The following is a 25,415-nucleotide window of genomic DNA, read 5'->3' on the forward strand; positions in this document are numbered from 1 at the left end:
GTAATTCATGCTATTCTAGTATGAACATCTATTCAGAGAGTTTGGAACCTAAACTAATCTAAATAGGTAAAATATGTGGCACTCTTGCTTCTCCCGGTCCTGTATCCCACCACCAGCTGGGTTGGTAACTGGTGAATCCCGAGACTGGAAAGTAAGGCGGGTGGAGGTAAGCAAGACCATTAACCAGTGACCACACAGGGCTTGGGAGAAGGGCTCTTGCTCAGAATTCCGAGTATAATTTTGGAGGAGAGAATGGGTGGGGAGCACTGAGACAATATTATAGCCTACATTGTTACGCTGCTGTAAAAAGGTTTTCAAACTTGTTCATCTACATTATTTTACTCTTAGGCCATCCCTAAGGGGTAAAGCAGGTAGTGTCAGTTGAGTAAACAGGAACATGTAAAGGATGTAAATAACTTACTCAATGAGCATAAGCCTCTCTTGACTTGTTTCCAATGTTGGAGTGATGCTTAAGATACCTGTTGCCAAAAAGATCTTTTGGAGAACAGAGGTGTGAAGTGACAAAAAATGACCCCCTACAGACCCCCGTTCACAAGGAAGATGAATTCTAGAAATTTAAGAGTATACATATGAACAAGTATAGAGACGGAAGGAGTCATGAGTTGGTATGATAGGTCTAGGCTGACAACTGTCCTTTTCTTTCTTAGGATGCACCCATTGACGTCTCTTATTACTTTGAGGGCCAGTCACTGCTTAGCAGGTAATGAACATTTGGAGAGTTATTTTAAATGGGTGGTAGATAAAGGCTGTCCCACTGCAGGAATCCGGCTGGCCCACAGTCACAGACAATTCATGTAATGATCATCTTTCTCATTTGGACCACTTACCCCATTAGGATGGGCTAAAAGTAGGATACTGCCACTGTTCTAGAAAATGGTTTCCTTTTTTTTTTTTAGGGGGGATGCTTTTTAGTGTCTTGTTTTTCAGTGATTAGAAACTTGAGGGTTAGTTGCTGGAGTAGGGTGGGCGTAAAGTGGGTCATGTCCATTATTTCTATGGGAAAATTTACAATTACATGGAATTAACTCATGTATAATAATCCCCTTTATTTGTATAGAAGCTCTCTTAAAGAATCTTTACATATAAGCTCATTCACTCTTTTATTGATTGGGCCTAAGGAATAGATACAGAGTCTCCACTCCTTCACACTGAAAAGGCTTTCTGCTCACAAGGAATGTAACTGAGTAAACAGGGAATCAATCTTTGGCTCAATGTTTTCTTTTACTTTAAGAAACTTTTGGTGTATTTGTTTTTCTTCCTCTGCAGACCAGGAATGAGTCACGTTCCAGAAAACTGGGTGATTTACATGATTGAGGCCAAAACTAAGTTAGCAAAGCCATTTATCTCCGAAATCAATGATGTCTGATTCTTACAGAATGTGTTAGGATTGGATTTCTAATCTAAATGTATTAATAATACACTACTGCACATCAAACCACAAAACATTTATTGAATAATAAACTTGTGGCACACAATCCAGCTGTATTTTTTGGCATTCATTCATTTTCCATTTGGCAACTTCCATCGTGCTAACAGAGTAACCAGTAAGTTGTTTTCTATTTTCTCAAAGTTTTTCCACATCACTATCTGCCTCACTCAGAGTCTTAGAGGTATAGAAGCTGAGTTCAGAGAGCTGTGAAAATTCACCTCCCAGGGCAACAGAGGTTGGTACTTGACTGCTCTTCCCCCCATTTGAGCCTAAGTGCCTTGCCCAGATACACCTCTTTATGGGCACAGCTGGGGAACAGAAAAATGGCAACAGTTCTATGGCTCATAATGTAACCAGTCTGACGGGTTTCTCTACTCACAGACCCCTTCATTTACTGCAAGGGAAGCCTCCTTGTTAAACACAGTCTGAAACTCAAACTGGGCATCATCACAACCATGATTGCAGCAGTGCGGTCTCAGGACTGGGGGCAAAAAAACCCCACGGAAGGCTCGGTCTCCACCCTCACTTATTTCTTGTTTTCTTCCCATCCTCACACCAGATTATCAATTGTTCCTACCATCCCGGTGAGGCTGTCTTGCCTGGCTGCAAAATTTTAAAATACCAAAGACAAATTATGTTAGGAGTGATTACTTACAGGTACATCAGAATACGTATTTACATAGACAAGCACTGGAAGTGAACACAGAACCCTAAAGACAGTTGATGTGGTAAGAATGTGGGTAATTTTTCTTTCTTCTTTTTTTAACTTATATTTATGCAACAAATAAAAAAGGAAGGAAAATTTTAGAGCAACAGGTGAGGAGGTGGGAAACTAGAGGTCTCCCTGGAGAAGAAAAAATGTAGTATTTCAACTACAACAGCCCTCCTATTAGAATTATGGCTCAGGTGACTAAGCACACAGTTTGAAGTAGTAACTCTCATGAGCTGAAAATAAAATACTTTCAGCCCTTTTATTCTTCTTTCCCCTTTCCCCCAAAATATACCACCAAAGCTATTCTTGGCACATCTTTCCTGAACAAACACTGATGAAAGCAATGGTAAACCTCTGAAATAAGTTAATATATTTTCTTCCATTTACTCAACAAGCATTTGTTGAGTATCTGCTCTATTTGTGGAGGAGATAGGAGAATCTGATAAAAATCCATAGTATTCATGTATCACAAAATTGTTGCATTTGAACTATCTTGCCTACTAGAAATAAGAGAACAGGCTCATTTAGGCTCTAGGAGCCAGTAACAAGAAATAACATTCTTGGAGAACAAAATTTTTAAATGGGGATTATAAGTTTTGGTTTTATTACACAGGGAAGTAGATGGATTACAACTCATAAGTTTGGGACCTAGTTTCCTTTTAACTTTTGGAAAAAACAGATTTCTCAGCAATGATTATAAATAGAAATCACTTCAAATTCAGGGGCCATAATGTTGCTTCATGCCAAGTAGCTGTTTAGTTCATTAGTTGTGGGTTAAAGGTAGACATTTTCCTAGAATATGTGCTAAAGAGTAAAACTTCTGATTTATGCTTTGAAATCGTACTGCCTTATTTTAAAACTTTGAAAAAATGATCTTAAACTATTCTAAGGAGAGAGAAGAGGGCATTTTATAAGAGCAGAGTCAGAATTTTCTTATCACACAGGTAAATTTAAATTTATCCTAGGTATAAAATAGTAATGCAGCTCAAAAGAACCTTAACAAAGACAACCCGAACTTCCACTGTCCCCTCCCCCTTCACTCTTGTGACCTAATGACTAAAACTGAATGACATAGGGAAGGGAAAAATTGTAATCTCATAGTTCCAAAGTTTTCCATTTCTCCCAAACTTAAAAGTCAATAGTAGACATAAAAAAGTGATAAAGTGCAGGGGTTCTATAAAAAATTAAAGATTAAACTGAATCATAGATGTAAAAACCAATCTGAAAGGTTAAACGACATTTAAAATAAAATCTGCTTATTATATAAAGGACAGGCAAAATGTTTAATATCATTTTAGTTTCATCCTTATAAACCGAGTTAAAATAATGATTCATTATATTTTTCCCTATTAAACTACTGACCATAGTTGACTCCCATTAATTTCTAGTATTCAAATTATGATCTACATACAGCTTAGATGGAAATAATGTACTTACAGTGGCACAACAATAGACTTTCCAATATTTTATATTTGAAAAAAAACACTTTTAAGTAACCTAGTAAGAATTTTTAAAACTAATGTTCACATTTTCAATTCAACAAGTCTGTGGGTTAGTTTGCTTTTTGGTTTATTTGCTGGTTTGGGGATTGGTCAGGGACTAAAACCAAAATCCATTATTCGCAGGGCAGATGATATATATTGTAAAATAAAAGTTGGTCTTCAAATTCCAGATTTGCTTTTTCCAGCAATGCCTTCATTGTGTTGACAAAACTGGCCTCCTGTATGTTTCTATCAAGTCCATTCATAATACCCTCAATATAGAGGAATGGTAATTTCCTACCAGTTCAGTTGGGGTGGGGGCGGGCATCATGTAGAGCTACAAGTAGCACTGTCCCATGGTGTGAGAGTTAAGTTTCTCATCTCACTGCCATTTTTTTCTCTTTAAAATTTTTTAAAATATATATATTTAATTTAATTGTTGTTCAAGTATAGTTTTCTGTCTTTTACTCCCACTGACATTTTCTCTCAATGTCACCTCCGCCAATACAGTAAGATTTTATTTGTAATTTGGATTTTTAAACCAGAAAGTTTTAAGGTCAATCAAAATAACCCAAAGAACTTGCTAATGTTAGATCAATAAGCAGCTTTTTATTGAAAGACCGAAAGAATTAAATAGAAGGCACAGTAGCACTGCAAAGCTTTTCAGGTTGTAACAATCTTTTTGTAGGTATATATAAAACCCAGACTTTCTGTTAAAAACATTTGCTGAACAAGCCCAAAATCCTTATTTGTCATCTTTCCCTTTAGTTTTTCTGTATACCATCTCTCGAAAACTGGCCAGAATCTTGTTTTCTCTCTTTCGTCTCTCTTCTTGGTTAAAGGATGCAAGAGCTCTCTTCTCATCTGCACTATAGATCTGGTTTTCTTTCCGTAGTCGCACAGCCTCCATTCGGCGATGCCTGGGGATAATTTTATTTTTGGCTTAATTTCTCAGTAATTATTCTCACAGTACTTCCTCACTAATCTTTTCTTAATACAGAGTGGTTCATTTAAAATTATGACAAATAGAGGCCTGGCTGGTGTAGCTTGGTGAATTGAGCACGGGCCTGCAGACCAAAGGGTCGTTGGTTTGATTCCCAGTCAGGGCACATGCCTGGGTTGTGGGCCAGGTCTCAGTTGGGGGCACGGGAGAGGCAACCACACACTGATGTTTCACTCCCTTTCTTTCTCCTTCCATTCCCCTCTCTCTAAAAATAAATAAATAAAATCTTTAAAAAAAATTTGACAAACAGTAACTGTTTTGTAATGGGTTATATTCTCAAAAGAGAGCTTATTTTATCTGCCAACGTATCCTTTGATTCATTTCTAGTATTCAAATAATAATCTCTGAGATTCTGTAAACATCGTGAAAGCTATTAATTTTAAATACTAAGGGCCTAAGTCTAGTTCTGCTGTCTCCAGTAAAACAACCAGAAACAGGCAAATTATTAAACCTCCTAGGTGATATGTGCAATTTGCCTTTGTGAAACTGATAGTAGGATGGATGAAAGACTTAAGCTGTCATCAATTAGGTACAACTTCTTTAAGGTTCAAATTTCTCATACAACCATAAGAACCAAGTCTACACCTAAAATTGAATTTAACTCCTTTGACTCTAGTAGAAGCTCAAAGAAAATAAAGAAGGGATTTAGCACAGGATCCAAATCAGGAAACTATAGTGGCAGGGGCAGAGGGGAACTATTACATCATCTTCAAAGGTTGCTTATTTAGCAGGAAAACTTCATGAAAACCTGCCTCTTTTATGTATATATACCCAATCCTATACAGTCAGTTCAAGATGAAGCATGAGCTGTCCAGAAAAATAGAGAAAACTGAGAGTGAGAAGAGGGGAGAACCATTTCAGGTTAGTGTGGAAGTTGGAGAGTGGCAGGATGGAGAGTGAAGGAGATGACAATGTATTTATGTTGCTCAGGGTGCAGTGAGGAGTTTATCTGGAACAGGAAGTGCTATGTGAACGATGCTGTAATAAACCTGTATGTAAATGTCTCCTAGTACAAGGGAAAGATTTTCTCGTGGGTATCTAGGTATGGAGTTACTGGGTCATAAAAGTATATGAGTGTTCAACTTTCCAAGATAATGGCAGAGTGTTTTCCAAGGTGGCTGTACCAATTTACACCACCACTAGTAATACTTAAGAGATCCTGTAGATCCACATCCTCTCCAATGCTTGGTATTGTTAGAACTATGAACTTTTGTCTGTCAAATGCATGTAAAAGAGTATTTCAGTATGTTCTTAAGTTCCATTTCTGATGATAATGAATTCTTTTTATGTACATATAGGCCATACATATTTCTTCTGACAAATGCCCGTTTGTGTCATTTTCCCACTTTTCTTTTGTGTTGTTTATTGGTATTCTTTAAATGTTCTCAATGCTAACTATATAATGGTTGTGTTCATTGCAGGATCTTATCCCAGCTTGGAACTTGTCTTTTTACTTATTTTAAGATGTCTTTTGATAAACAAAAATTCTTACTTTTAACTTAGACACATTTAGCAATATTTTGTTTTATGGTTATTGCATTTTTTGTCAACTTTAAAAAACACTGTTTCCACCCCAAGATCTAACAGATATTTGCTCATATTTTATATTAAGAGTGTTAAAGTGGTTTCTGACATTTAAGTCCTTAATCTAGCTGTAATGATTTTTAAATATGGTAATACAGGGATCTACTTTCATCTTTTTCATGTAGATAACAATTTTTTTCTTGAAGCATTTACTGAATAGTTTATTCTTTCCCCAGTGATTTGACAGGCCATCTTTTTCATATACCTAGTTTCCATACATGTATGGCTCTGTCCCTGGGCTCTGTATTTTATTCCATCAAACAAATCATTCGTACCCCCATACTTTCTAATGTACTGTAAGCATCATAATAAGTCTTCACATCTGGTAGAACAAATCTCATCTTCCTCCTCCTCATCTTCAGAAGTGACCTAGCTATTCTTGGCCATCTAGTCTAACATATAAATTTTAAAACTAACTTATTATAAGTATCATGAAAAATCTGTTGTGATTTTGACTGGAACTGCACTGAATCTACAGATCAGTTTGGGAAAAACTGACAACTTTACAATATTGTCTTTCATCCACAAACATGCTATCTCTCCATTTATTTCCATCTTTCTAAGTGTCTCAATAATTTTATAGTTTTCCCTGTAGAGCTCCTGGACATCTTTTATTAGATTTATTCCCAAGTCCCTCATATTCTCTGATACTGTTATAAATGTTATTTTCTTTTTTATTTAGTTACATTTCCTAGTTGTTTGTTGCTGGTACACAGAAATGCAATTGATTTTTGTGTATTAACCTTATATCCAACCATTTGTTAAACCTGCTTATTTATAATTTATCTCTAGATTCTTTAAAATTTTCCATATAAAAAATCCATATCATTCACAAAAATGACATTGTTATATCCTCTTTTCCGATCATTATGTCTCTAATTTCTTTTTCTTATCTTATTGTGCTGATCCTCAGATATGTTTTCAAATGTTGGTCCTCTGAATTCTAAGATTCTAAGTGCTTCAGAGGTGCTGCTAATATTTGCCTCCAATTTGATTTTAAGAGATTTATCTACTTTTAAAACTTTATGTATAGTTTTTTAAAAAGATTTTTAAAAAAGATTTAATTTATTTATTTTTAGACAAAGGGGAAGGGAGGGAGAAAGAGAGGGAGAGAAGCATCAATGTGTGGTTGCCTCTTGCGTACCCCCTACTGGGAACCTGGCCTGCAACCCAGGCATGTGCCCTGACTAGGAGGCAAACCAGAGACTCTTTGGTTCACAGGCTGGTGCTCAATCCACTGAGCCACACCAGCCAGGGAAACTTTATAGAAAGTTTTTAAAAATCCAAACTTCAGTCTGATTTTGGTACAGATGTCCTATTTGTTCTCCTTGTTCTTCTTGGTACTTTGCTTTCTCTCCCCTAATTTTATATTCATTTTCCCATGCTGAACCTGATGTCTGTCATAATTCTTTTCTGTTCTTTGTCCTCAGAGGCAAACTTAGAAACCAGGAAACACTGTCTTATGAAAATTCTTTCTTAACTAGAAAAATGCTACATTCCCCATGGGGCAGTGAAGAGCTGAATTTAGATATATCCTCCATAGGGTAAACTATCTGTACCAAAATATGAAATAAGAAAAGACACTGGAAAGACTGATTCTTTGACGTAGCTGATTTGGAGGCTGAGCTACATACACAGAATTTCAGACAACCACATTTATACTAATAAAACCCATACTAAAACAATACTTATACTTTACTTTTGATTAGGAATGGTCACTTAATGAAAATCAATCACCAAATATAATTCTGGTAGTGGGAAAGAAGGAAATGATCTAATACCAAAACTGATTTCAATGCCAAGAGCATACCTGCTACCACTCATTACGTAACCCGAGCATTCAAATGATGCAATTTCTTCACTTGTCAAACCAATTTCACCTCTTCGTGGGATACGTTTTCCAGCTTTTACATATTCAGCCATAGCTGCACCTTCACCAGGTAACAGGGCATGGCCATAGCTACAAAGTAATGCAGAATTCAGAAAAGGTCCATTATAAAAAGCCCAACATCTAAAGAGAGCGCAAAAATTCATTTACTCTCAGCAAACAGTGGGAATAACAGTTATTGAGTGGCAGCATGTTGGGAAGCCCAACACGAATTATTTTAATTTAATTAGTAAACAGTGTCCTGTGACCTATGTAACCAACCCAGAAGTGTAGAGATACTTTGGAAGAACGAAAGAAGTGGTGTTCACATGTATAGATTCATGTTTTACAGTTATGGATCAATTTATCCCTAAGGCACTGCCATTACTGCTCCTTTCAGTGAATTCTTCTTCCCCTTTTCCATGAAAAAAAGCAAAGGAATAATATATCTCAAACTGAACATACTGTTTAGCCTTATAACCAATAACAACACATGTAGTAACAATTATCTACTACCTTTCATTCAAGGGGACTTTAAAAACTATCATCCCTTCATTCAACTTATTAAATGCTTTTTAAATATCTATTAAACAAAATAATCTCTGTTCTTGTGGAATTTATATATTAATAAGGATATAACCACAATACAATATAACTGTAATACAATGCAGTTATAATACGGATATAACTGCAATACATTTCACAAAAGAAATAGAAAATGCCTTGAGGACTAAAGGATGAAAGAGGGTAGGAATCACACCTACTTTGGAGGGAAGGTACTGGGAATAGGCACATACCCCCCACCTTTTGAAAATGGCTTTGAAGGATAGTGAGGATTTTACCAGGAAGAAACTGGAGCTAGTGAAGAAAATAGGGCTGGGAAAAGAAGGGAAAGCATGTTGGGGGAAGAAATAAGGGCAACAAGGTACAATGTGGGAAAGTGCACAGTAACCACTGGGAAACTCGCTCAGCTCAGTTGGAACCTGAGGTATAAATAAGGGGGCAGAGGGAGATAAGCTTGGAAAGGTTAAGTTAGGGCCATACTTTTGAGGAGGTACTTTAGATATTGTAAATACACTGTTACTTACTTCAGAGGTTTATCATCTTGAGAGGCAAGTGTTTTTGGAGCCTCTGGGCCAATTAAATCTGAGGGTTCTTCAGGCTCTGCATGAAAGATGTTCAGAAATATATTCACATTTTGACTAACTGGTTAGTTAATTCAATGTTTTATCTGTTCTGAGTCAAAGTCTATCAAGGACACTTGTAATAGTGTTGATAATAAACAAAGAAAAAAAAGAAAATCATAAGGAAGAGAAAATATATTTACAGTATTTTTGGGAAAAAATCCTTATATAAGTGGACCCATGCAATTCAAACCCATGTTGTTCAAGGGTGAATTGTAGTAATAAATACTCAAATAATGAAAAAAAAAGTGTATCATCAGAACCTACTTGATCGATCCTTCCAGGGATTCTCCAGAAACTCTTCTTGGGAATCTTTAGAGCTTGAATCACTGGAATCTTTTCTGTTCTTCTTAGACTTCTTTTTCTTGTGTTTCTTCCTGTAATTATATAATTTGATACAAAGTGACTCAATTTTCCCATGTTAAAGGGCATATTATTTTTCAAGGCAATGAAAAGACTGATTAGATTTGAATTCTTAGCTTATTCAAACTTTTTAGAGAATAATTTTAATTTGAAAATCTTAACTTATTTAACCAAATCATGTTTCCCTATTAAAAAAAAAAGACCCCTGACAGAAACAATGAAATACAGGTCTCATGTTGTAGAAAGATAACAGAAATAAAGCACTTAAAAAACAGCTATACCAATTTGAACATCAATAATTTTAAATGTAATGGATTAAAAAACATCAAACATGTACAAATACTTGGGTTCATAATGATAGTAAAATAACCCAGCTCATTACTCTGAAAACTCAAAAAACAAAAAAAAGTAAGTAATTATCCCGTTCTTCCTATACAAACTACTTCAGAGTACCCCAACAGTTCATGAGGGTAGGTTTATCTTATAAATATAGAGGACAGAACATGTTAAAAGGATACCATGGGAATACAGTCAGCAAAATCCATACTGCAGGAAACTATAGGACAAATAATTTGGTTTCTTCAACAAAATGCAAGAATAAAAAAAGAAGAGGATTTAGAGACTTAAGTGACATGTCAACCAATGGCAATTCATGTCATTACTTGGATCCTGATTTGAATAGACTCTACAAAAAAACTGCCAAGAATTGAGAAATTATTGTTAAATACCTTAGATGTGACAAAAGTACTGTAGTTATGCTATTTTTTAAAAGAATGTCTATCTTTTAGAGAAACATGCTGGTTTATGGATGAAATAATATCTGGGACTGGTTTCAAAATAATCTGGGGTGGGGCAGTGGAGACTGTCCATGAATTGGTAATTATGCAAGCTGGGTGGTGGTTACATGGGAGATCATTTTATTGTTTTATATAATTTTATATGTATGTGAAATTTTCCATAGTAAAAATTGAAGCGCTCTGGCTGGTGTAGCTCAGTGGGTTAAGTGCCAGCCTGCGAATCAAACTGGTGACAGTTTGATTCATAGTCAGGGCACATGCCTGGGTTGTGGGCCAGGTGTCCAGTAGCGGGCACATGAGAGGCAACCACACATTGATGTTTCTCTCCTTCCCTTTCTTCCTCCCTTCCCCTCTCTCTAAAAATAAATAAATAAATAAAACCAACGATCTGCGTTTCTTCTTCTTTTCCTTTTTCTTGGCTTTCTTTGATCTCCTTTTTGTATCTTCATCTGCAAATTAAAGAATTTAGAAATTAAAAAAATTTTAATTCTAACCCCCCAATACTTTTGAGTAGATAAATATCACATTACTGTTCTATTTGCTGTGACACAGAAATTCATTCATTTATTGCTACTTGTCAGAATGTGCGCAAAGCACTGGGGACACAGATATTAAAGTCACACTAAGTATTTGGTGATATAGGGCATTATTATTAATTTTATTACATGAAATAATAGAATTGTGATTAAGTAGGAAAATGTAAGAGATGTATACAGAAATCCTTAGAGTGGCAGTGTGATATTTATAATTTATATCGACTATCTCAACAAGAAAAAAATACTGTATTTTGCCGTGTATAATGCCTACCCACGTTTTTGGGTGCATCATACATGGCATTATTATGCTCATGGCATGTAATCATTATACCCATGTATAATGTACACCCTTAGTTTTCCCTCAAAAATTTGGGCTCATTATATATGGCAAGGTATGGTATTTGAAACAAATATGTGAAACTACTAACAATTGTTAAAATTAAAGGGACATGCATATGGTACTATACTATTCTCTGTACTTTTCTGAACGTTTGGGTATTTTCAAGATGGAAAGAGAAAAACCTTTGTGTGCATTTGGGGGGATGCTTTCCAGCAGCGCAGTCTAATGCAGGTGACAGAGGTAAGGAGATAACCAGCATTCCGAGTGACAGAGAAAGCGTGGGGTGCTCTAGGCCTACAGAGGAGTCTCACAGTCAGGCTGACTTGGGGAGGGTGAAGAATGGCTGACTAGGCAAAGGTGACTCTTAAGCTAGCTCTTTTTAAAGTCAGTTCTATTACAAAAGTAATGCCTGCCCATTGTTGAAACGAGTAAGCCAAGCTGCATGCAGGGCGAGACGGGCATTGCAGGCAGGTGGACTATCTGCATCAAGTCACAAAATCAAGAGAAGGAAGGTGAAACATTGAGGGGACAGAAAGTAGTCTTCAGGCTACAGAGGACACCATGAGAGAAAGTGACAGGGTGTGTGTGATTAGAATAGATCAATCATAGTAGGGGAAATATAGAATCTAAAGAACTTGAGACACGTGGTCATAAACTAAAGGGGGGAATGGTGGGGGAGGGGGTGTGCAGGGTGGAGGGGAATGAAGGGGGGAATAGAACAATTGTAATGGTACAATCAATAAAATATATTTTAAAAAAATACCCCCCCCCAAATAGAATGGATCAATCAGGGTGTGAAGTTCACTGTGAAGGCTATGGAGTGCTACTCAAGGGTTTTGAGAAGGGGACTGACATGCTCGGATTTGTGCTTTAAAATAGTTGGGTCTTCCAGCAGTGAGGAAGAAAAGTGACCATGGGGGCCAGGAAACCCAGGTGACAGCAGAGCATGGGACACCTTTATGTAATGTGTCCCCAGAGGAGGCAGCCTCTGCCCATCATCAGGCAGGATTAGGCGCAAACAGGTGGCTTTTGTGATGTGCCAGCCCACAGGGTGGCTTCCTTAAACGAGCTGCCAGCCTGAAGGGGCTCTTTATGGTGTGGCTTTTTGAAAATTGCACAAAGGTGCCCACTGAGTGTGAGAATTACACAGAAGAGCTGCTCCTGTGGGCTGCGGCAGCCCCGTAGGCTTGGTGTGGTACCACGTCTTGCAGCCCAACCCCAACTTGGTTCGGTGCCACATGCCTTGGACACCTGCACACAACCAATCTAGAGTCACCCTGGTTAGGCCTGAATCCCAAATGTGTGACAATGATGCTCCATGCCTCTTTTTCCCTTCTCGAAGAACTATCTTACAGTTGCCGTGTGGATGAAATAGCAAGCACATAGCCTGTGCCCATCCCAAAGTCAGTAAGTGTCCAAAAACTCTTGACTACTATTATTGTTTTTAAGAACCTGCTTCTGAAATAAGCTTTAGAATGTAAAAGTAGTTCTGAACTGAGGCCTGCAGAATGATGTGACTCTCTTACCAGCGGAGTCTGTTTCAGAATCAGAGTCACTGTCACTATCGTCAGAATAATTCTTGTGTTTTCTTTTAGATGATTTTTTCTTTCTTCTTTTCTTGGACCTTTCTTTTGAGTGACTATCCTTCTTCTTCTTCTTCTTTTCTTCTACATAGAGTACAAATACAAATCAACTTCTACCGAAGTATATATATATATCTAAACAGCAACTTTATTGTATTTGAAATACTGAAAAAGAATATGTGATAGACAATTTGAACAAAAGCAAAGTCTAATCTTTAACTATTTATAAATTTATTTTTTAACTTGTAAATAAAAAAGTTCTGTATTTAAAACATACCTTTTGAGGCAGTGGGGCCAGGATTTGGTAGCTGGTGCTGAAAGAAAAACCCTTGGGTGCATCCTTGCCCTGGGACTGTGCCAGTGGCAGCCGTCACTCAATGACGCAGAGGGAAAAAAAAAGCATACCTTCTGAAGTAGAAGCTGAAGTGGTGCTTTTCTTTGGTTCCTCATCCTCTACTGGTGTATGTTCATCAGAGCTGAATTTAAAGAACATGGTTATTGCAGTGATCATGTACTGCAAGTTTGAGAATATGTGGATTATACCTGGAATGGATGATTTCTCTCATCAGCAAGTATTATTTAAATAAAATAGGAGATGCTTAAGATAAGATGGTGCTCTATAGTAGTTTTCTTTTAAAGGATGGAATGATAACTTTTTTCCCCATAGCTCTTCCTTTTGAAAGAAGAATGTATGTTAACTGCCCTCATCTTGAAAAGTACATTTCTGATTGCACATTGACTGGAATATTTTCTTTGTGCATAGCGACTAATGATGTGATTTGTAAAATGATGGTTCAGGACTGGCTCAATAAGTCCTTGAAACAATTCTGTCACTTGATAAAATTCTCAAGGGCTCTGACAGTCTCCTTTAGAAGAACCAAGAACTTACCTAGAATTCATCCTTCATTGGGAAAAACAAGTTACAAAGCATTTCCCTCCCAATCTCACTCATAAATCTGCAGAATTATTTGGAGTTAGTGGTATAAAGATGGCCAAAAGAAGACTTGTAAATAGCATACAGTGACGTCTCAATGACTAAACAGTGGAAGGTACACATAAAGAAGTCATCAGATCAGCGCTTTGAAGTCATCAGATCAGCTTAGCTCACAGGCCTGAGGTTAAAAAGGCATCAGTCTCCCCCCACGCTTTACAGTCCAAACCCCTAGGACTCATGAACATCCAAGCAGTTTGTGCTTTGAGCCACTTTTGGACAAAAATGGCTCCATTTTCCTAGTCTGTGTTTGTCTTAAACTAGTTCAGTGTTTTATAATCTCCTAGTAATAAAACAGTGTTGTTTCCTAAGCTATAACAGTTGACTTTATTCTTCTACTTTGAAAATCTTGACTTGCCCTGGCTGGTGTAGCTCAGTGGATTGAGTGCGGGCCTGTGAACCACACGATTGTGGTTCGATTCCCAGTCAGGGCACATGCCTGGGTTGCAGGCCAGTTCCCAGCAGGGGACGCACAAGAGGCAACCATACACTGATGTTTCTCTCCTTCTCTCCTTCCCTTCCCCTCTAAAGATAAATAAATAAGATCTTAAAAATAAATAAATAAACCCTCTCCTTATAAAAAAATTTCTAAAAAAAACCAACCTTGACTTGTTTGAATGTTTATAATGTATATAAAGGGAGCCTTAATATATTTGTTTTCATAACTTAATATTGTTTGTATTTGTGCCTGTATAATAGTTTTTAATATAAAGTGTTATAGACTTGAAGGTGGAATGCTTAGAACCAGTTATTCTTTTTTATTTTAATCCTCATCCAAGGGTATGTTAATTGATTTTAGAGAGGAAAGGAAAGAGAAAGAGAGACAGAAACAGAAATATGGATGTGAGAAACCTCAATCAGTTGCGCCCTGACCGAGGACTGAACCCACAACCCAGGTATGTGCCCTGACCAGGAATCAAACCCACAACCTATTGGTGTATGGGATGACATCCCAACCAACTGAGATGCCTGGACAGAGCAAATCAAAGTTATTCTTTAAATTTTTTTTCCTAATTTCTATTTATTGATTTTAGAGAGGCAGGAAGAGGGAGAAAGACAGAGAGACATCAATTTGTTGTTCAACTTATTATATGTATTCTTTGGTTGATTCTTGTGTGTGTCCTGGCTGGGACCAAATCCCCAACCTTGGTGTATCAGGACCATGCTCTAACCAACTGAGCTCCCAGGTCAGGGCTCAAACTTATTCTCTCTTTTTTAAAAGATTTTATTTATTTATTTTTAGAGAGGGGAAGGGAGGGAGAAAGAGAGAGAGACATATATCAATGTATGGTTATCTCTCACGTGGCCCCCACTGGGGACCTGGCCTGCAACCAAGGCATGTGCCCTGACTGGGAACCGAACCAGCAACCCTTTGGTTTGCAGTCCATGCTCAATCCACTGAGCTATACCAGCCAGGGCTCAAACTTATTCTTCATAAAAATCACCACATGCTTGGACAATGAAAAAAATAAAGAGCATAGTTATAAGAATCAGAAATGTACGGGGCTGGTCAGGATGACAGGAGTATCTAAACACCATACTCAGAACCTCACGCGATCACATCAAAATTACAACTAAACTACAGTACAACCATCATTCAAAACCACCTGAAATCTAGCTGAAAAGAAGTCCTATAACTAAAAATATACTGAAGAAGCCACATCAAGACTAGTAGGAGGGACAGAGACATTGAACAGGCTGGTCCCATACCCACATATGGTAGTTAAAAACTGGGAGGGATATTTTGGCTGCAAGGGGTCCCTCTCTGAGGAGCAAGTTGTCCCAGCCCCACCCAGGCACCCCAGCCCAGGTTCCAGTGCCAGGAAGAGAAGTCCTGTAACTTCTGGGTGTAAAAACCAGCAGGGATTGTGGCTGAGTGAGAGGGAGGGATTCCAGAGACCCAGACATTCCTCTTAAATGGCCCGTGCATGGACTTACTCGGTCTCACTCCCTCTGAGCTCCAGAGCTGGGACAGCAGGTTGAAAGGCACCAGGGACATACAGGGAGGAACTGAACTGACTGGCAGCAGGGAGAGGGCTGGAGGGGCAGCTTTCTCCCAGACAGAAGTGTTGACAAAGGCCATTGTTTCTTTGCTGAGCCCTTTCCACACAGAGTCGGCAGGTGGGTATCGTATCTGAAAAACCATCTGTACTTGACAAAATAGACTTTGAAACAAAAGTCATTAACAAGAGACAAAGAAGGATCCAGCACTTCCACTACTGGGTATTAATCCAGAGAAACCCAAAACACTAAATTGAAAAAACATATACATCCATATGCTTACTGCAGCATTATTTACAATTGCCAAGATACAGAAGCAACCTAAGTGTCCATAAATAGATGAATGGATAAAGAAGTGGTACACACATAAGATGAAATACGATTCAGCCATAAAAAAGAATGAAATCTTGCCATCAGCAACAACATGGTTGGACTTAGAGGGTATTATGCTGAGTGAAATAAGTCACACAGAAAAAGACAAATGACAGATAATTCACTTATATGTGGGATTTAAAAAAACAAATAAGCAGAATAGAAACATACTCATAGATACAGAAAACACTGACAGCTGCTAGACAGGAGAGGGGTTGGTGGGGGTGGGTGAAAAAGGTAAAAAGATTTAGAAGTACAAATTGGTAGTTACAGAATAATCACAGGGATATAATGTATAGCATAGGGAATAATGTAATACTATATATGGTACCAGATGGGCCCTAGATTTATTAGGGTGATCACTATGTAAGTTATGTAAATGTCTAATCATGGGATTGTATACCTGAAACTAATATAATATTGTATGTCAACTGTAATTTAAAAAGAAAAGAAAGAATCAGGAAAGTGATAAAATATGAACCACAGAGTATAAAAATATAGAGTTAAAAAGTTTCAGTAATGGCCCTAGCTGGTGTAGCTCAGTGGATTGAGTGCTGGCCTGCGAACCATAAGGGTCACCAGTTTGATTCCCAGTCAGGGCACATGCCTGGGTTGTGGGCCAGGTCCCCGGTGGGGGCCGCATGAGAGGCAACCACACATTGATGTTTCTCTCTCTCTTTCTCCTTTCCTTCCTCTCTCTCTAAAAAAATGAATGAATAAAATCTTTAAAAAAAGTTTCAGTAACAAATGATTTCCAAGAACTATTAAAAGCAAGATTTGGACTGCTTTTCTAAGAGTACTGTTTAAGGATTTACCACGTTCATGGTAATATAGTAATTGTTTACACTTGCATAATGCTTTAGAGTTTACAAAGTGCTGTTCAAACTGAAATAGGCATTTAAGATTTATATATTCAGAAGAAAGCACAGGATGAAAGTAAGGCAATGGGAGCCATATGGAAAGATGAAAGAAAGTGGGGATAAGAAGGCTGTGGGAAGATGTCACAATTTTATTCTACGTGTGTAAAGGGCACACGGCAGAGCAGCAACTGTTCTGCCTCCCCAGAGCAAGAAGAGCCTCACGCACCACAGTATAAACACATCTCATTCTGTTGTAGAGAATTCCGAAAATGAGTGTTATAAAAAGTTCTGTAACAGTTTAGACAAGGAGTTCTTATACCATATAATCTTTTCTCTGCAAATCACATTTGGAATAATTTATGTATTGCTTAGAAAATTAATTTTAGGGTTCTTTCCAACTCTAATTCTTTGAGGTCAGATTCTTCAAGCATTTTCCAAAGTTATTTATAAAAACAAGTTTCAGATAATAATGCTTTATCACCCTGTCACAAATTACAAGTTTACCACTCAAGCCCACTGTTTCAACTCAACCTAAAGTAGACACAGAAACAGAGGAGAAAGAAGCAGCAGCTTATCAACAGAACCAAAGAGAAAAAAAATAAGGAAAAGGAAAAAGGATTAAACCTTCAGATACTACTTGATATAGGGGAACTAAACAAACCCATATCAGTATGTTTATTGAAAAAAATTCCTTGGGGAACAGAACAGAAAGCCCAGAAATAAACCTACACATATGAGGGGGGACTGGGAAAAAAACCCTGGAAGAAAATTATGTATTTATTCTTACATGTTTAAACTTCAGACACCTTCAAAGTACTCTCCATTTGATGCAATATACCTACTGAGACATATTTTTTTCCTCACTGCTCAAAACAGTTTTTGAACTCATTGATTTTGATGCCTTTTAGTGCTTCTGCTGTTTTTTTGTTTCACCTCTTCCACATCAGCAAAACATTTCCCTTTGAGGACTTTTTCATCCCGGGAAACAAACCCCCCCAAAGTTGCTCAGGGACAGACTGGGTGAACAGGGAGGGCGGGGCACAGGAGTCATGCCATTTTTGGTCAAGAAATGCTGAACACTCAGCGGAGGGTGGGCAGGTGTGCTGGTAAATCACCCATCATGAAATGTGCAAATGCACTGAAAGAGCCTTCAAAAAAATTGACTGAAGCTGAAGGCAGCCTCTCACAACAATGCCAGCTGGTAAAACTGATACAAATGGGTTCCTAGAACATTTGACTAGTGGGAAAAGCCTGTACTACAAGGGTCCCACTCTCCAGAAGATAATTCCAGTTTGTTGGGGGCAGGTTCCCCTCATATATGGTCAATTAATTTACAACAAAGGAGCCAAGAATATACAGGGCAAGGCAAAAGTAGGTTTACAATTGTGAGTACACGAAAATCAGTTTATTCTTGTATTATTATTTATCGTTACATTACTTTCCATATGAATAACTATAAACCTACTTTTGCCCACCCTTGTATAAAAATATCAAATCATTATGCTGTATACCTGAAACCAATATAATGTATGTCAATTATACTGTAAAAAAATCCCTTCATAATGCTAACATCTGACATGCAAACTGCTACTGGATTGAGAAAAAAAATGATCAGAAATAGTATACAAGTACCTGTTTTAACACAGAACCCTTCTATGAACAAGAAATTAGCATTCTGTGAATAACAATTTAAGAAAACTATTAGCATGCTAAAATCTGCCAGCAACAGATATGTTCGATGTCTTTAAAACTGAAGGGGTAGCCCTGGCTGGTGTGGCTCAGTGGATTGAGCACAGGACTGTGAAGCAAAGGGTCACCGATTTGATTCCCAGTCAGGGCACATGCCTGGGTTGTGGGCTGTGCCCCCAGTTGAGGGCATGTGAGAGGCAACTGACCAATGTTTATCTCCCCCTCTTCTCTCTAAAAATAAATTTAAAAAAAACTTAAGGGGTAGAATAGCATTAATCACAAGAAAGGAGAAAAATGTGAGGTGTACTGAACAAAAATTTTGACACTAGACTCTGGAGTTAAACAAATGTTACATTTAAAAATGTATTTTTTATTCACTTACTCTGGTTCTGGATTCTTTGGAGAAAGTCCCCATACTTCAGGAGCTCCCAATTCTCCAATCCTTTCTCTCTCGCTTAATCTCCTAGAAGATATAGGCATGTGAATTATAACTCCAAGGATAAACTGTTTCCTAAACATATAATGAAATTCAAAGGAGTCAAGTCCTATTTTCCCTTACATTTTAAACTTTAAATTAATAAAAACTTGGCTTAGCCTTGGCTGGTATCGCTCAGTGGACTGAACTCTGGCCTGAAGGCCGGAGGGTCGCAGGTTTGATTCCTGGTCAGGGCACATACCTGGGTTGCAGGCCAAGTCCTCAGTTGCAGGTGTGTGAGAGGCAACTGACTGATGTTTCTCTCTCTTCCTCCCTCCCTTCCCTTTTTCTAAAAATAAATAAATTTATTAAAAAATAAAAATAAAAACGGCTTAAATGTGAAGTCAACAATTACGAACTGATGTTTTGATAGTACTATCAAATGGCACAGACTACAGACAGCTTGAGAGGCTGGGCCAGAAATGTAGCCTGGGAGGTTGTCAAGTGCATCCTCTCTGCCTCACGTGTGACATAGCTCCCAACTGCTCATTTCATCTTCTGCAATGTGTGAGTGACAGAAACAGTTTTACATTTGTAAATAACTTCTTTTGTTTATGCACATTTATGAAAATAGAGAGGTCAATACTTTTGTTTGGTCAAACCTTCTGTTTGTTGACATTCAAGAATTAATTAAGAAAATAGCCCTGGCTGGTGTGGCTCAATAGGCTGGGCATCATCCCATAAGGCAAAGGATCACTGGTTCAATTCCAGGTCAGAGCCTGGGTTGCAGGTCAGGTACATGGTTGGGAGCATGTGAAAAGCAACCGACTGATGTTCCTCTCATTAATGTTCCTCCCATTAATGTTTCTTTCCCTCTCTTTCTCCCTCCCTTCCCCTCTATCTAAAAATAAATTAAAAATAAATAAAATCTTAAAGAAATGATTAATGAAGAAAATAAAAATGAAGCATTAGAAGTAGAAAATAAAGAGAGCTCTGAAAAAGAAATTTTATATGACAAAAAATTGTACTCAATGAGATACAGGGTTTTTCTTTTTCCATTTAGTTCCTTTTTAGAAAGAAAGATTATATCTCTACTCTAAGAGGGGACACAGAAAAAATTGTTTTATGTTTGTGATTTCTTCCCTTAATTTTTCTATTACTCATAAACAAACAAACAAACAAACATAAAAACCTAAGGCTCCATTCCTCAAAGTTTAGCAGCTGTGACTCCATTTGGTTAAAAAAACTTACAAAATAAATATAATTCTTTATTTAGGGGAAGAGGTATTATAATTGTGCAGAGTCAGGTTTCCCACTTGAAGAAACAGTCTAAAAAGAGACATACTTATGACTGAACTTGGAATACTTACATACAGGAGGAAGAATGCTTGACAGGCTGTAAAGAGCAAGTACTCAAATTCAACCCCTGTTGCCATCTGTCATTTTAAGATAAATTATTTATCTTCTAAATGTACAAATGCAAATTTCATCCAAAAGTTCCAACATCTTTTGGTGACAATTGTCTAGCAAGAAGCTGCTGCTTTTTGACTGACACAGCACGAGGATAACTTTCGGAAAAACTTAAGTTGGAGAGGTAGGTCTCCAACCTAACTCAGGACCATTTTTACTGTTTCTGTTCCCAGGCAGGAAAACCTAATAATTAACACTGTAAGGACTATTTATTAGGTTCCAAGCACTAAATCATTACAACTATAAAAGCAATTGTGCTAATTTCATCCCCTTTTAAATACTGAAGAAATTAAGTTCAGGATAATTTACTTGAAGGATAAGTCACTTAAAGGATAAGTAAGTAACTTGCCCAAGGTCACACAACTATTAAGCAGCAAAGCGGGGCTTTGAATTCAGGCAGTCTGATTCCGAAGCCTGTCCTCTTTCTTCACTATGCTTTACTGGCTTCCCTCTCCTGGAAGAAAACAATTCATGGGGACATCTGCTGTTGACACCTTAACCTCAATGCCTGTAATACTTTTAAATGTCTTGTTTTTAACACATAGTGCATGCAAACCACTTAGTGCAGTGCCCAACACATAATTTAACACTCATTAAGCATTAGACATTAAGGCTTAGAAATAATTATAACCTGGTTCCTTTCTACTTCTTAAACTATTTATTTTTCCACTTCAATACTCATTCTCATTAGAGACCTGATCTCACCCTGACCTGACTTTTCATGGTCAAGATTGAGAACACTTTTAACAGGACCCTTCTCAATGTAGCCTAATCTAGAGTTGAGCAGATCACTTTTCCTGCATTCATTCAATTATCTTGTCATTAGAGGTTTTTCTCTTCTCCAATTTAAACCTTTAGTCTCAACCCTTCCCAACCGGCTACAAAATATCTCCACTTAACATATTCTGTTCAAACCTGTCTGATCGTTCAACAAGCAATGGTAGCGTTCCTACAGAGTGCTAAGCACTGTGAATTTTGTAATCAATACAGTAGGGTCCCTCCTTTCCATTAGAACTGTCTAGTGGGAAATAAAAACATGCTCAGGGACGATAACTACGTAACAAAGTAAATGCTTCCTATAGGATTCCCATAGGTCGGAGGCGCTCGACCATGTCCACTAGAAGCCAAGAGACAGAAGGGTGTAGCGGCAGACCAGGGCACCGTATTAAAGGGGCCTGAGGATGAGTGAAAACTTAAGGAAATCAAAGAGCAAATAAGGCATTGTAGTGGGTGCATTGAAGGAAGGAAAGAAAATGGGCGCAAGGCAGGCGGAGAGAGAAATGCAAATAGTCAGTAGGGATGAACTAGAAAATTGGACTTGGAAGGTAGGTGGGTGTAAGAGAGGGTGCACCCATCTCACTCACTTCTGCCGCAGGCTTTCCTCCCTCTCCTTGTCCAAGAGGCTAGGCCAAGGCTTGTCGTTCCCGTAGGGGCGTGAGTAGCCGCCATAATAGGCGGACGAGGAGGCAGAAGAGAAGGGGGTGCCCCGCGTCGCAGAGGGCCGCTCTCGAGAGCGTGACCGCGAGCGGGAGCGGTAGGGCTGGTTTCGGGAGCTCGGGCCGAGGCCACTCGACTGATGGCTGAGGCCATTCCGATCCCCAGACCGAGAACAAGAGTGCGAGCGAGAGCGGCGGCCCCGCGGGGATCGGGCGGATTTGCTAGGCTTAGGGCTCCTGGATGAACTGCGACGCTTCACCCTGGAGCCCGAGGCCTCCCTCTCCGGGCTGCGCGAACCAGACACCGGAGCCATCACTGCCGTTGGGTCCCCGAAGCCGGGGAGAAGGAGGCGCTCTTGACAGCCTGGGAAGATACCGGTTGCCGTGGCTCCCTGGAGGACCTGTCACCGCGCCATATCCCGAACCGAGGAAACCTTGGAAACAGTTCCGGGTACGTCGGCAAATACCTTCCCCTGACTTAGCTTGTCGCGCCGACAGGACGTGATGTGTGTAATGGTATAAAGAAGCCGGTGGGGCAACCTGGTCCGTGCGTTCTTCCGGTTCCCAGAGAGGTTGCTGAAGTCTAAACCGGACCGGAGTCCTCTTCATCCTCGATTTGGAATACCTGAATAGAAGGACGGGATGACAGGCCACAGGACACTTTTCACTGAGCGGCCGTACGAATAACATAGCCAATATAATTTTACATATCTGTTTGTGTACGTATTCGCCCCCGCGCGCACGCGTGTATACTGCAGACACACACACACACACACACACACACACACACACACAATTTTTCTTCCCAGTCCCAAGCAAAATAAGTAAAGTTCATCTTAATTGGTGGTTAGCTATGGTGTGTAAACTCCGTGCTGTCCAATTACCTTAGAGGGCACAAATTCTATGTTAATGACTTGAGCCTGATGCACTCCACTTAAGTTTGCAGCCTACAGAAAATTGAGTATTTATTCCCCAGACATCCATCTCCACCAGGGTACTCCAGCAAAAGGAGTTTGTAACACCCACGCCTGTCCAACCCCTTAAACTAGTCCCATCATATACCAGCTCAGCAATACATGGTTAATGATCATTATTTCTGTTCTTTTTACACTGTTTTCAAGTGAAACAGCATTGGAGCACTAGTTCTACTGACTTTAATTTTTGAAAGCATGGCGAGTTTGCTGTGGAAATTCTGAACCCATTCTATTAGCAGCTAGATGGCCTCTGGACCTTTCCTCCTAAGAAGTAACTTATCAGATAGTGAAAACTAATGCCATTAATTATTGGAAACCTCCTTTTCTTTTGGAATTTAAAGGGAAGATGTATTACATAATGTTAAATGGAAAAAGTGGACCACACTATTGGATACCTTTTTTTCCCCCATTTGGTGTATGGAGGTAGAATCTTATTTGGCGATAAAATAAACCATGAATTATTTACATTGGTCCTTCCACCGAAGACTAGATATTTTATTTAACCTCAATAATCTTATATCTGTATTGACTTTTTTCATATCAAAATTCAAGCTCTCAATGTCCCCAGTGTAATTAATTACTCATTTACTTTATCCCACAAAATACATGTAGCAGTGTCAATGTAAAAATATCAACAGTACCACCAATGAAAGAAGTACTGAAAAGAGTTGAAGATTTTATTCTTTAATTACTTTTACCCTTAGGGCATACCCCCACTAAGGATTGGTGATGATATTACTGTATCTTAAACTGAGATGAAATTATTTATCTCTACCTGGTTATGCCACTTGTGTAATTTAATATACAAGTTAATTTAATTTTACTTTCAATATTTAGGGACTAATTTTACTTATTTTTGTTGTATAATTACGTTGAATATCTTTTATGTAAAAACAATTGGTCTTGAGTGAGGACCAAGAAATAAAGTAAGAGAAGTTACATTATTTAGGATGGAGATTTGGGGAAATTTCTAATGAAGTTTTGAGTGGAAAACCTACACCTAACTTTTGTGATACCAGGCTGCACACTTTTACGTCAATTGCCCCTAAAAGTGAACTTTGCAACAGTGCTTGTTCTACCTGGCCCTTATCATGCACTTTAGTTTCAATGATAAAACCCTTACCCCTGCACCTCTGATTGGCACGATACTCTTCTTGTTCAGTTTTCTTGGAGCAGCCTGTGTTTCTCAAATAGGAAGTGTGTGGGGGGGCGGGGCGGGGCGGGATCAGAGCACACAGGCAGGTACAGGCAGGCATGGGCAGTCACAAAGGTGGGGCAGAGGTTGAGTTATGTGGAAACCCAACCCAGCCAAGACAAAAAAATCATTCATACTTACATGGATCCATTCTTTATAGTAGAGTTAAATAGTTTGTGTGTTATGGGCTATGATGTATTCAGTTTCCATTAACTACTTCCCTTTGAAATCTGAGTTGCTTGAGCAGATGCATGGCTTCACTCAGAGCACCAAGGGAGGGGTCTGGGTTGTGGAAATGGAGGTTGAGAAAGTGGGAATTGGGAAGACTCATTTGTAGTTTGTGTCTGTTTCAATTTGTAGGTGCTTTCCAATTATGCCAACAATTGTTTAAGAAGTTGCAAGACTAAAACAAAGTTTTATTTATTTTTTAAATAATTTTTTTATTTAATTCTTGTTCAAGTACAGCTTTCTGTCTTATATTCCCAACCCTGCCCACCCCCCGCCCCATGCTCCCCACCTCCCTCCCATTTCCACCCCCCACCCTTAGTTATTGTCCATGTGTCCTTTATACTTGTTCATGTGAGTCCATCCCCTTTTCCCCTATGATTCTCTCCCCTCTCCCCTCTGGACCCTGTTAGCCTGTTCCCTATTTCAGTGTCTTTGGTCATATTTTGCTTGCTTGTTTGTAAAACAAAGTTTTAAATTACTAATCTGTTTTGAAGGAGTTTATGGGCTCAAAACCTGAAGTACATACGTTAAAGCATAATTTTCCTCTCAGATATTTCTTGGTTGATACAAACTTGTGCTCTCTAGTAACTCTACTGGGGTGCTGATTTTGTTGGTTCCTCCAACATCTGAATTGATGCTCCATTTATAGGAAGGAGTTTGATTATATTAGGCCTCTAGATGTATGGAAAATTCTCAAACTTTTGGATCAGCCAATGTGAATTTCATATTGGAAATACCATGCCATAAATGGACAATTATTTCTAATTTAACCTCATTGGGAGGAGTTGCATCTGTCAACAGGTAGAAATGTGGATGTAGCTTGGAATGTTCTGATGACCAAAAATAACACAGGATGAAATGGAATGATGTCACCCTTCCAGGAT

At 38.5% G+C, this 25,415-nt stretch overlaps 1 protein-coding gene across 1 annotated transcript; it reads right to left on the minus strand.

Moving 5' to 3' along the window:
- Positions 1 to 1,447: 1,447 nt before the first annotated feature.
- On the minus strand, positions 1,448 to 22,597 carry NKAP (NFKB activating protein). The gene is made up of 9 exons (XM_037028460.1): positions 22,063 to 22,597; positions 19,196 to 19,276; positions 13,306 to 13,376; positions 12,844 to 12,984; positions 10,827 to 10,890; positions 9,549 to 9,658; positions 9,186 to 9,261; positions 8,041 to 8,190; positions 1,448 to 4,563 (listed from the first exon to the last, which is right to left on the minus strand). The coding sequence occupies exons 1-9, from the start codon at positions 22,446 to 22,448 to the stop codon at positions 4,389 to 4,391; spliced, it is 1,254 nt and encodes a 417-aa protein (XP_036884355.1). The 5' UTR covers positions 22,449 to 22,597; the 3' UTR covers positions 1,448 to 4,388.
- Positions 22,598 to 25,415: the final 2,818 nt, after the last annotated feature.

Source organism: Sturnira hondurensis, unplaced genomic scaffold (genome assembly GCF_014824575.4).
Source record: "Sturnira hondurensis isolate 20B ecotype Veracruz unplaced genomic scaffold, ASM1482457v3 Scaffold0019947, whole genome shotgun sequence".
Lineage (NCBI taxonomy): Eukaryota > Metazoa > Chordata > Mammalia > Chiroptera > Phyllostomidae > Sturnira > Sturnira hondurensis.